At 53.5% G+C, this 12,558-nt stretch overlaps 1 protein-coding gene across 4 annotated transcripts in view; it reads left to right on the forward strand.

The window, feature by feature from the left end:
• The first annotated feature begins 3,939 nt into the window (after window positions 1–3,939).
• Window positions 3,940–12,558, forward strand: part of PPM1F (protein phosphatase, Mg2+/Mn2+ dependent 1F) — a 30,192-nt gene continuing 21,573 nt past the window's right edge. The window contains exons 1-3 of one of the 4 annotated variants that reach the window (XM_058692851.1): window positions 3,982–4,062; window positions 8,511–8,679; window positions 10,275–10,521. In XM_058692851.1, coding sequence (XP_058548834.1) covers window positions 10,325–10,521 — 197 coding nt within the window. In that variant the 5' untranslated portion in view covers window positions 3,982–4,062; window positions 8,511–8,679; window positions 10,275–10,324. Of the gene's footprint in view, window positions 4,063–4,679; window positions 5,220–8,506; window positions 8,680–10,274; window positions 10,522–12,558 lie in introns of those variants that run through there. The other 3 variants (XM_058692853.1, XM_058692854.1, XM_058692852.1) reach the window with 3 other exon arrangements.

Here is a 12,558-nt window from a genome sequence, read left to right on the forward strand (position 1 = left end):
AGCAGAGCTTCCGTGAATAAACCTGTGACTTCACCCAGCATTCCAAGCAAATGCTGCACCCTCCAGCCTCCCTCTTTGGGGAGATCCCAAAGAGCCACTCCTCATGTCCCTGGAACACTGGGAAACCACTCAAGAAGTTCAAAGAGAATAGGCAGTGACATGGTGACACATCATCATCCGGAAGGCTGCCCCTGGAGGCAGGCTCCCAGGAAGGTGTAGTACGGCTGCTGGGATAGTGTCACAGGGAAAGAGGTGCTTCCAGAATGCTGGTGTTCCTCCTCCCTCCCCTCTTGCTGTGGTCAGATTCTGGGGCACTCACAAGGCCACATCTGCTAGTGGATAGTGTCCCTGGCACAGGGCTCTGACTGCTCTGCCACCTTGTCAATAGTGAGCGGACCCAGGGCCTTCTCCATGGGAAGGTGACCCAACTCCCTTCTGCTCTAGGAGCCCCCCCCCCACACACACACACACACAAGCAGCCCAGGTAGATGGCCAGAGGGACTTAGGGGGACAGAAACTGTACCTTCGGCTTTAAGCCCAAACCACCTGTTCCTTCCTTACTAGAATTCTGCACTAAGGTTTCAGCCCCAAACAGGGCTAATCATAAAAGGTTCATTCATTTTTCTCTGCAATTGTCCATTGTGTATGAATCTCCTTGGCATTCGAAACAAGTCTGCCTTCTGGGTCTCATACCAACCAACAGCATCCAAGCCTCCTGCTACTTCCAAGGTGGCTGCAGGAGCGAGGAGGACGGGAAGAGATGAGCCCCACTCCGTCCAGAACAGCCTAATGTGCTCCTTGAGACTGCACCTCCTGCCCTTGAGGTCAGGGAGGTGGCTGACCTGCTCTGGGGCTGCAGGGAGCAGAACTCCTGTAGACCAGGCCTTTGTGTATGGCTCACAGAAGCAGGGCCTGCTTGTCTGGCTGAATTGGTTAGACGCAGACCATTGCCCTTGACAACACCCATTCCTGTCACTTTGAGACCAGTACACATTGTCATGAGGTGCACCATGAGCATTTGCTCAGTTGAGTGTGGCATCCCTTCCAGGGCTGCTAGACAGGAGAAGGCACCATAGACTTGCAGATGTGAACCCACTCCCCCTCTACCCTCCATCGTCAGTCAGGCCCTCAAAGACCTGAAGATACCAGCAACCAAGGGAGCTCTGAGAGCCCCCTTTGAGAAAGCAGCACTGCTGGAAATAGGAAGCCAAGTGGGGGTCCCTAGGCAGTCAGGGGTAAGGGTTTGTAACTTCTTTCCAAGGTCACGGCATCACTAATGGTTTGAAAACCCAAGAGCAATGTCACCCCATCTCTACGATGAGTCTGGCAATGTGTGAAGGGACAGGGCAGGAAGATAGGAGGAGGGGTTAGGTATAACCACCTGTAGACACATAAGGTCCTATAGCAGGGGAGTAGAGGGTTCAGGGTGAGGTTCCAGAATAATGGTCATTTGGGGACCAAGAGAGGGTTCAGTCACAGGGGGCAGAGGTGGGAGGAACACCCAGGCTGAACGCTTCGGGAGATCCGTGTGGTCTGCTCACCTAAGCCAGGGGTGCAGCCTTGTAGGAGAAGCAAAGCTCAAACTCACTGGCTAGGTGGGGTGGGTGACATTGAAAGATTGCTTTCAAGAGATTGAAAGCCAAGAGCCAGAAGCTGAGGCATGATGGAATGCAGACAGGGAGAGGTTGACAGAAGCCACAGGGCACAGGTAATCTCACAGGCAATGCCTTGGTTTCGTGCCCCTATGGGGCCAGCTCCATAGTGCAAGGGGCACTACCTCACTTCTCTGTCATCTCTAAGCTGCTGACCTTGAATAGAATTAGTGCTCCAAAGAGTCTAACATGGGCCCCAGCTGAAGAGGATTGCAGGTAAACCAGCTTTCACAGGCACACCACTTCACAGTGCAGGAGGTCCTGTCCCATGCACCACTTCACCTGTGCCATGGTTCTCAAACTTCCCCCCATGGTCATTCTGATGTCAGTGGTCTGGACACACTATGAGAAACACCGATTCAGGGTTTCACAACTCACAATGACCCCATCAGATCGTGTGGTTGCTATATTGCTGTAGTCCCCACTTTTCTGGTAAGGAAACAGGCTCAGCTGAGCTAAGGAACATGTCTATGGTCTTAAGTTCTAAAAGTAACCTCAAGCTTTCTTGGGGTCACCACATTAACAGGGGGTTATAGGATCTAGGAGGGTCTAAGTAGGAGAATGGGATGAGCCAGCGCCCCTCTCCCACCCTGCTTTCTCCACCTAAACACACCCTGCTTTTCAGACTCACCCCCACCCAAAATGGCTTCCTTTCATGTCAGCCAACTGCTAGTTCTCCAAGGTTCCTTGCTTCACTGAACCCCTCCTGTTAGTGAAGCATCCCAGAGACCCTATCACTGAACCCCTCCTATTAGTGAAGCATCCCAGAGACCCTAATTCCTGGGAAGGATACAGGCCCCTATGTGGACCAGGAAGTCAAGGAGGTGGGGCTGCAGTATGACTCTTGAGAGTCCTTGCTCCATTAAATTTTTTTTTTAATTTTTTTTCTAATGTTTATTTATTTTTGAGACAGAGACAGACAGAGCATGAACGGGGGAGGGGCAGAAGGAGAGGGAGACACAGAATTGGAAGCAGGCTCCAGGCTCTGAGCCATCAGCCCAGAGCTCGACGCGGGGCTCAAACTCACGGACCGCGAGATCGTGACCTGAGCTGAAGTCCGGACCCTTAACCGACTGAGCCACCCAGGCGCCCCCATTAAATTTTTTAAATTATACTTTACAAATGCATTGATATAAAGATGAATATATTAATATCATATATTAAAACATTTTCTTTGATCTAAAAGTTTATTTATTCTAGCTTTAAAAGAAAACATTTTCATGGGCCTCTCTTGGTAGCAGAAAAATGCCCCACCCCCAAAGATGTCCATGTTTTCTTTTCATACCTGGAATCTGTGTTGATGTTAGAGTACATGGCAAAGGAGAATCAGGGTTGCAGACAGAATTAAGGTTTCACGTCATCTAACTTTAAAATAGGGAGGGGCACCTGGGTGGTTAAGCATCAGACTTCGGTTCAGGTATCTCACAGCTCTCAAGTTCGAGCCCTGTGTCGGGCTCTGTGCTGACAGCTCAGAACCCGGAGCCTGCTTCGGATTCTGTGTCTCCCTCTCTCTCTGCCCCTCCCCCATTCGTGCTCTGTCTGTATCTCTCAAGAAATGAATACACATTAAAAAATATTTTTTTAATTAAAAAAAAATAGGGAGATTACCCATGTATCATCTGGGCAGCCCAAAGTCATCACAGGATCTTTAAAAATGGAACGGAATCAGAGGAGGCAGTCGGAGAGGTGGCAGCGTGAGAACTCGTCCTAATGTTCCTGGCTTTGAAGATGGAAGAGGCTGCCAGCCAAGGAATGGGCAGTCTTTAGAATCGGTAAGGCTAAGGAACGGATTCCCCCCAGAGCACCCAGAAATTCAGGCACGCATGCTTGCCGACACTAGGAGCTTAAGGCCCATTGAGAGCTCTGCGGACTTCTGATCTCCAGAATCATAAATAAATAAATTTGTGTAAGTTTGTGGTAATTGTCACAGCAGCAATAAGAAACTAACACAACCGCTAAAAGTATGCTGGGCCCCAGGCACTGTGCCCCCTGGCCTGGTGGTCCGCGGACCCCGGGGCAGTCTCAGACCCTGCTCTGCCACTCACCAGCCGCCAACAACACGTGCTGCTTAATGTCTGGGCGCTGTGACGTAGGTGTTGCTTTCCCCCGTCTACCCAGCAACCCAAGGCTTGAGAAGTGAAACAATTCACTAGTGAGCGTTTTTTGCTCCAGAATCCAGGATGGGGGGGGGGGGGGGGGCGCGCTGCGTGGCCGCACGACCCTCTGGGTGCGGCGCTGCTCTTCACCACTTGTAATGAAAGGCCCGCGAGGCCACCAGGGGGCAGCAGAGGCCTGACCCCGCCCGCCCGCCGTCCGACTGCGCCTGCGCGGAGCCCGCGGCGGCCGGGGACGGGAAGTGGGCGGGGCCGGCCAGGAGCGGCTTGCGGGGTCCGGAGTGGCGGAGTAGCAGGTGAGGACCTTGGGGTCTGGGAAATGAGGAGCCCGGGGGGGGGCGGGGCGGGGTGGAGGTAGGCGTGGGACCGGAGGGCTGACCGCGCTGGTGTGAGGCTCAGGTGGGGACCTGAGGCATATAGGAGTGAAACGAGGCGCTGAGGAACCAGAGGGTGCGGAATAGGGGGCTGGGGAGGCAGGAAGGCCGAGATGGGAAGACCCAAGGGGTTCAGGGGCCGAGTGGGGAAGCTGAAGAGCGGAGGGAACACTTGGGGGCCTGAGGAACTCGAGGCAGGGAATTGGAGGGCAGGGGAGCCAAGGATGTAGAGTTGGGGGGCCATTGGGCCGACGGGGGTGTGGCCGAGCCGAAGGCCAGGTGGGAACTGGGGGCGGTGAAGCGGAATGGATGCTGAGGGGTGACGTGCCCCCTATTTGCCCGGGCCGAGCTCCCATTCCTAGGACCATCTGGCCTGGACCCACTGCCCTGACCCCTACCCCACCAGTCCCTGCACCTTTGCCAGACTACACCTCTGCCCACGTGCCCCTACCCCAAGGCCTGCCTCCACCCATGGCCCTCTTCCAAGTGTATTTAAAGTGAGTGTTTTAATAAAAGGGAATCCTTGGGCTGCTGCAACTTTAGCCCCAGATGTGTGAAATCTAAATCTCAGGCAGGGAGGTGATGGACTCCACCACCACTGGTAGCTGTGTGACCTCACCCAAGCTTCCCAACCTCTGTGCAATAGGGAGAAATGACACCTGATTGTAGAGATTTTAATGCAGGACCTAACACATAGTGAGGACCGGTTGATGGTGATGGACTCCTCCCCCACAGCCTTCCATCCAGCGGAACACAGGTCCTCATGGTATTTCCTGGGACAAGTTCTGTGGGCCGAGCTGTACTCCCACCATGGGAGATAGAATGTAGGGCCAACACTCTGAGGTCATCTCTAGCTCACTTCTGCCCTTTATGCCCATATCTGGCCTGTTGTCAAATCTCACTCTTTTCTTCCTACAACTGAGCTGAAAGTGACAAAAGGCATCAGAAGACCTCATGTGAGTCCGGCTTTGCCATTTCCTCATGTGTGACCTTAGGCGGGTTGTTACCCTCCGCAAGCCTATTTCTTCATTCGCGGTGTGGCCTGACAGCATGTACTTCGCAGCCTAGTTGTGCAAGAGGTAACAAAACAAATACCAATGTGAATACCACTTTGAAAGTTGTAAACCTCTATACAAGTTCATTTGTAGAATTCCTTTTGAGATATTGCCTGAGGCCAACCCTGTCTTTAAAAACCTTTCTCTGCTGATCCCTGTTCTCCGAAGAATATTTTAACTTCCTCTTTGAAGGTGCCAGTCCTCAGGCTGCTTATCTCAGCCTACACCACCCACTGGCAGTGGCAGAAGGCAGCCAGCATCTTGGCTTCTGCCATCACACTTACCAGGTTCCCTGCACAAAGGGCCATGATAACACCCAAGAAGACAGGGGTGGGCTTCCTGACTTCAGTACAGAGAAAGTAACACCTATAAAAAGTGGTGGTTGCACAACAGTGTGAATGTACTTGATGTCATAGAACCATAGATCTAAGAATTGGGGTAGAATGATAAATTGTAGGTCATGTATATTTCATCACATTTTTTTTTACATTTATTTATTTTTTGAGAGTCATAGAGCACAAGTTGGGGAGGGGCAGAGAGAGAAGGAGACACAGAATCCGAAGCAGGCTCCAGGCTCTGAGCTGTCAGCACAGAGCGCAACGCGGGTCTCAAACTCACAAACCATGAGATCATGACTTGAGCCAAAGTCGGACGCCTAACCAACTGAGCCACCCAGGCGCCCCTTACCACGTTTTTTAAAGAGAAAAATGTCACGTATGTAGAAAAGGATCTGGAAAATTAACACCATGTTCTTCCCCACGGTTGCTTAGGAATAAAGAAAGAAAATTCTCCATTTATGGACAAGTTTTTAAAGATGAAGGCGATACTTTATAACGATGCAGTTTCCGTTCTTAAGGATTGCTATTTTTTGCATTACTCCTACCTCCTGAAGTCAAGCAGGACTCTCAAGTATTTTGTCCACACGATCTAGAAAAATGCAGTTGTACACATATGCATTAGTTGAGCTTATGAGTCAAAACTGATAAACTAGAGGAAAATAAGTATTTTTTATTTGGGGTCTAGCACATGGAAGACCGTGTGCTAGACCTAAAGGTGTGACAGTTTCAGCAGAGCTTGGATCAAAGAGGTCTGAGGGGCAAAAGGGTATGCCACAAGGCAAGGCACAGGAACTCGGAGGTGAGGGGCTGGACCAGGGTGATGAGCACAGAAATGAAAGAAGGGAAGCCAAGAGGGACTGAATTCCCAGGCTGGTGACCAATGATGGGTGGGCAGGGTTTCTGTTGCAGTTAGGGGCCAGGCTCCACAGACTCCCGGGTGTGAACCCCACTGAGGGACTTCCAACAACTCACTTGGTTCTTTTGCTGCAACCCCCACCTGTAAAGGGGGATTAATGACAACAGGTTGCCGGGAGGTGAAAAGACGGAGATGCAGGAAGACTGCCATTGTTGCTGGCAGCCTCGGGCCCCTGGCAGATGTAGGCTGGCGGCACCGTTATGCCGGCCTCCGCGGCTGCCAGCCGACGAGCAGCGTCATTCCCGGAGCCCCAAGGACCCGGCCATGGGCCAAGTGTGCCCAGTCTGGTTGAGGCAGGTGACAAGGGGGTTGGTAGCCCAGTGTTCCTCCCATGCCCACCCCTGGGCCTTAATGATTTGCACAGACGTTACGCACGAGCTCCCCTCCTCAGAACCCCTCACGAGTGCACACAGGGCCCCCAACAGAGCTCTGGCTCATGTTGCACCACCTGCCAGCTGGCTGCTGAGACTGTCCCCTCCAGGTGGTCCTGCAAGAGCTCAGGGCCACAGCTCCGTCCCCTGCCCCTCCTAGCACTGGGGCTTTCTCTGGGGCCCCCTTTACTTTCGGAATCTCTCCCTCCTGCCCTCTTCATGCCTTTATCTTTCGGCCCTAGGCTCCTGGGGGCAGGGATTGTTTTGCTTATAACTGTATGGCAGACATCACAGATTTGGAGTTTGTTGAAAAAAAGGACAAGGAAGGAAATTACTCTTGACTTTTACCCCAGCTGGGCCCCAGGGAAGGAAAGCCGTGTCCTGGTTCCTCTCCTGGCCTCTTGCCTCAGCCAGGTGATACAGAGACAAGCCTGGTTGGTCCTCAGCAGGGAGGATGGCTCTGGGCCACCCGCTTGTCTAACAGAGGAGGGCAGCTGGCACAGGCCCTGGGAATAAGCCAGTCCACACCCTGGCAAATACAGGCCAAGCATGCACACAAGCACTGTCACGCCCGTGCTGCCGTCCCCACTCACCCCTGACCCTTACCCAACAGCAGGCATGTCACAGGCTGCCATCCAGGCCTGTGCCTGACCCTGGGCTTGGGACAGTGGGCATGGGGCAGAGACAGAGAGGAGGGGTCACCAACCCCCAGGGAAAGGGGCAGGCTCTGGGGAAGGGGACTTCAGGCACAGAAAACAGCATCCCAAGGAGGTTCCCGCATTCCAGAACATTGAGCAAATGCCCCCTGGCAAGTGAGGTGGCAGGTGAAGGGTCTTGAATTCTGTGCTTTATTTACACGGGGGCGGGGGAGGAGGGAGTGTCTCAAACTAGGGCCCTCCTGTGCATTTTGGGGAGGTTAGCGAGCAAGCTCTCCTCTCATTTTGGTCTTAATCATACACTTAAGAGGCTCTCTCTTTGTGCCGCCTAAGATTCCAGTGCCTGTAAGAGTATTGTTTCTGGGCTCAGAATTGCTGGGAGGCAGAAGGCATTTCATGAAGGAGGAGTGGGGGTGCAGGCTGTTGCTTGAGGGCAGCTCTGCGGTACTCACATTTGTCTCCCCCCTAAGCAACAGGCCGGAGCTGTTCGCTGGCAGAAGTGGCTTGGCCTCCTTCTCTGCCTGAGGGTGTCAGAGGCTGCTGGGAAATTCACAGTCTTCTTATTTTTCTCTGGCTTGGTTCTCTGTGCTCTGCTGTGCTGTGCGGCTCTGCCAGCCTGCCTTCTCCCCGGTTGACCCTCACCGCCCCCCACAAGGCTCCCAGCCCTTTCTGATCTTCCCAGTTCACAAAGTCTCACCTTTATGGTTAGAATACAGTTTTCCGACCTGCTCTTGTCCTGATTTCTGCTTCTCTTTGACCATCTTTTTTTTTTTTTTTTTTTTTTTTTTACCTGTTTGCCTTTTGTAACCTGGGGTCACATTGTACTTACATCTATTTGTAAGTAAACGTGAAGAATGGCAGTGATTTTAAATCTGTCCCTGTTACCTTCCATCATAAGTGCCCTCATTTCTATATTATTTCTGTGGCCACTTTAAAAAGTCAACTTTTGACAAGTCTCCAAAAGAGAGAGGTTTTCTGTTTTTTGTTTGTTTTTTTTAAATTTTTTTTTTAATGTTTATTTCTTTTTGAGACAGAGACAGAGCATGAGCTGAGGAGAGTAGAGAGAGAGAGGGAGACACAGAAACCGAAGCAGGCTCCAGGCTCCGAGCTATCAGCACAGAGCCCGACGCGGGGCTCGAACTCACAAACTGGGAGATGATGACCTGAGCAGAAGTCAGACACCGAACTGACTGAGCCACCCAGGTGCCCCTGTTTGTTTGTTTTTTGTTTACCTCCCATGTCCCTCCAAATTTCTCCCAGATTAGACGTTGAACTTTCCCTCTCCTTTTCACCCTGTGCTTTTCTGCTTTTTGGGGTTTTTTTTCTTAAGTTTATTTATTTTGAGAGAGCAGAGGAGGGGCAGAGAGAGAGAGAGGGAGACCAAGAATCCCAAGTAGGCTCTGCATTGTCAGTGCAAGACCTGACGTGGGGCTCAAACTCACAAACCTGGAGATCAGGCGCCTATGCTCAGGTGGGCTCAGGCGCCTGTGCTTGGTGGCCAGGGTGTGGCACACCTGGATGTGGGGTAGGAAGTGGGGCTTTGAGAGCGAACAGGGAAGGGTGTATGCCAGAAGACAGGCTCCAGACCCATTTGGGTCTGGAGGGCTGAAGATGAGAAGCAGGAGTCCAGGCGGGCCACGCAGGAGTCTGACAGACAGGCCTTTGCTGGCCCAAGGGGGCAGGGTAAGGGAAGAAGATGGGCTGGCAGTACATGGAGGTCCTGAGCTGGGAGAGAGGAGCTGGAGGCCCACTTTGGGGAGGATAATAGGGCAGGAGCCATGAGTGAGTGAGGCCCTCGTGGGAGAAGAGCTGGGCAGGGTGGTGATGACTGTGGGCTCCAGAATCCCTCCTGGACCCTACCGTCCGTTGTCAAAGGGCTGCCCCTCTCCAAGCCTCACTGTTCCCTTCTATGAAATGGGGGCTCGTCCTGGCTCCCAAGGTTGTTATGGCTTGGCAGCTAGTAAGCCCTTGGCCTTCCTGAGGATGAGGGAAGAAGAGCCTGACAGGTGGGAGCCAGTGCCCAGTGCCCAGCAGCCTGGGCTCTCCCTGGTGCTTCTCCTTCAGCCAGGGCTTAGGAGGCCCAGGACTGCTCCTGTTGGAGAAAACACATCACAGATGTCCCCAACTTTCCTGGCTTCTGTCCTGCCCACGCCCCTGGGGTGCCCTGCAGCCTCTGGGGCCCCTTCCTACTCCCCCTCTTGTCCATGTCCAAAAACAGCCCAGGGTCGGCCCTGGCACTGTCCAGACTCTTTTTTTTCTTCCCCCAACCGATGTCCCTTCTCTCTTCTATGCTCACAGACCTGATGGTATCACTTCCTCACCTTCTGGCTCCCGAGGTCCCAGGGTCAGGTTGAATTACCTGTTGTGTTTTTTTGCCTCAATGGCCTGGCCCTGGAGTCCCTCTCCTGCCCGCCCTTGGCCATGCCAGCCATCCTCCACCAGGAACACACCTTCCTTCTCTGTCACTTCTCCTTCAGGGCACCCATGTGGCCTCTGATCTCAGCTCTGTCTCCTTCTCTTGGGCCACTTCTCTTGGGCTCCCAAGTATCCCCTCTTGGACCCATGTCAGGACACTGATCAGTGTCGTTGCTCCCACTTACTTGGGTGTTCTGAACTATATGTGAAGCCAGTAGCCCTGCCCTTCTGCCTTGAGGCCCTGGGCTTGGTGTAGTACCTGCCGTATGATGTTTCGAGGTAAAGGAGAGAAAGCAAGGCACCACACACTCAACACTGTGGGGTGAGGGCACAGTTACCCCAAGAGCAGGGCTCTGTTTGCTGACCCTCACGTCTCTCCTCAGAGTGAAGATCACCCAGAACCCCGGCAGAGCTCCCCCGGGATGCTGTGGACATGGCCTCTGGAGACCCACAGCAGAGCAGCCAAATGGCAGAGGAGATCCCGGGCTTCCTGGACGCCTTCCTCCGTGACTTCCCAGCCCCACTGAGCCTAGACACCCCTTTGCCATGGAAGGTCCCAGGAACAGTGCTGAGTCAGGAGGAGGTGGAGGGTGAGCTGGCCGAGCTGGCGATGGGCTTCCTGAGCAGCAGGTAAGCGGTGTACCAGCCAGGAGGGGACCACACGGGATGGGAGCAAGGGGCTTGGCATGTGCCATGTGTTGAACTTGACCTCAGCTGCCACTCACCCCACACGTCCTGCCTCCTCTTCCATCCCCATAACCGTGCTGCATTGCTTTCCCAGGGCTGTCATCATAAACTCATAGGCTGGGTGGCTTAGAACAACAGAAATGTATTGTCTCATGGTCTGGAAGCCAAAAGTCAGGGATCAAGGTGTCAGCGGGGTCATGCTCTCTCAAACAAAGACTGTGGAGAATTAGTTCCAGGCCTTTCTCTTGGCTTCTTGCCAGCAGGCCTTAGTATTCTTTCGCCTGTAGATGCATCACAGCAGTCTGGCCTTCATCATGACATGGCATTCGCCCCGTGTGTCTGTCTTCATGTGGCATTCTCTTTCTGTCTGGGTTTCTTCTCATAAGGACACTGGTCTTATTAGATTTAGGGCCCACCTTGCTCCAGTATGGCCTCATCTTACACCTGCAGAGACCCTAAATCCAAATAAGGTGACATTCTGAGCCACTGCAGGTTAGGACTTCAACATATCTTTTGGGGTGGGTGGGGGGGACACAGTTGAACCCATGACAGGTGCAGCAGATCCTGTTTCTGTCCCATTTCACAGATGGGGAGGCAAAGGCCAGGTGAGTTAAGAGACTGGCCAAGGCCTCAGGGTGGGCAAGGGCCAGGCCGTGTGCCTACCACTCTGCCCGTGGCCACAATGACCAGGTTGTTTTGTCTGCTGTTCACAGGTGGCAGCTGAGGCGCAGAGATGAGACACAGCAAGCTTAGCAGATTTGAAGGGAGAAAGAAACAGATCGTAAGGGCTAGTAGGCCATGCAGCATCTGTGTGAACCTCCTTCCTCCCCAGGGGCTGGGCCCACAGTCCCTAGTCACTGTGTCACCCCTAAAGTGGGACACACACCTGGCCTCAGCATACTGGCATTTTATTTTAGTGTCCCCAAGCATGCTTCCTTTGTGGCAGGTCAGCTCTATCCCTGCACACACACCCTGCCCTGAGGGCCTGCTTGGTGGGATCCAGCAGAGTTCAGGACTCTTGCTCACCGCATATGGGGTGGGAGCCTGAGTCAATGAGCGTGAAGGTCAGTGTGAGCTGGCCCATGTCTACCCTGACAGTCCCACAGCCCACAGAGCTCAGGAAGACATGCCCGGTGACCATGTCCTTTTAGGATGTGGCATGTGCAAAGGGTGTTACTGGCTTGTTCTGTTCTGCTTTGAGGAAATATTTTAGAGGCAGGTGGCATAAAGCAAGTTGGTGAAACGTAGTAGGCCAAAGTTGCTAGATTCCGGAGAGGGGAGAGGAGGGCTCCCAGGGCTCTGTCTCCCTCAGGGCCCAGGGCCACAAGGTCTGTCCCCACAGCAGCCGTTGGGACTTCTGTGAGGGCTTAGGGGCTGTGGGGGGGGGGAAATGCAAGCCGGGGAGGATTGGTACCCTGGCTGCCCCTGCATGAGAGCCAAGAGCCTGGGTAGAGTGAGAGCACCAGCATAGTGCCTGCTATGCCAGGGATGAAGACACGTCCACAGGGATAAAGAGAAAGTGACCTGGGGATGGAGGCGGGAGAGAGCCCCAGGCTAGTAGCTCAGAGTCAGAAGAAGGACAAGCTACCAGTGTGAACAGTCAGTCAGCTACTGGTATGTGGAGGGAAGGACACAGAGGAGGGACATGCCCAGAGGGGCGGGTATCCCGGAAGGTAAGGCTGGTTTTGCTCTGTGGTGATGGAGATGCAAGGGGGTGAGGAAGAGGAGGGCAGCCAGGCAGTGGCAGGAGCAGGTGACCAGCCCTCCTGCCTAGGGATGGGCCTGAGCTGGAGAAGTCAGGGGACAGTTGGAGGGGTCTGCAGAGTGCAGGGCCATGGGGGTGAGGGAGTTTTAGTTATGTCAGAGGCCATGTGTCTCAGGCTACATGGAGAAGAAAAGCAGGACTTGCTTGAGGTGACATGGGACCTCATGAGGCCCTAGTGGCAGTGCCTGGGCTCAGGTGTTGAACAGGCACCCTGT

This window comes from Neofelis nebulosa, chromosome 11, assembly GCF_028018385.1.
Source record: "Neofelis nebulosa isolate mNeoNeb1 chromosome 11, mNeoNeb1.pri, whole genome shotgun sequence".
Classification (NCBI taxonomy): domain Eukaryota; kingdom Metazoa; phylum Chordata; class Mammalia; order Carnivora; family Felidae; genus Neofelis; species Neofelis nebulosa.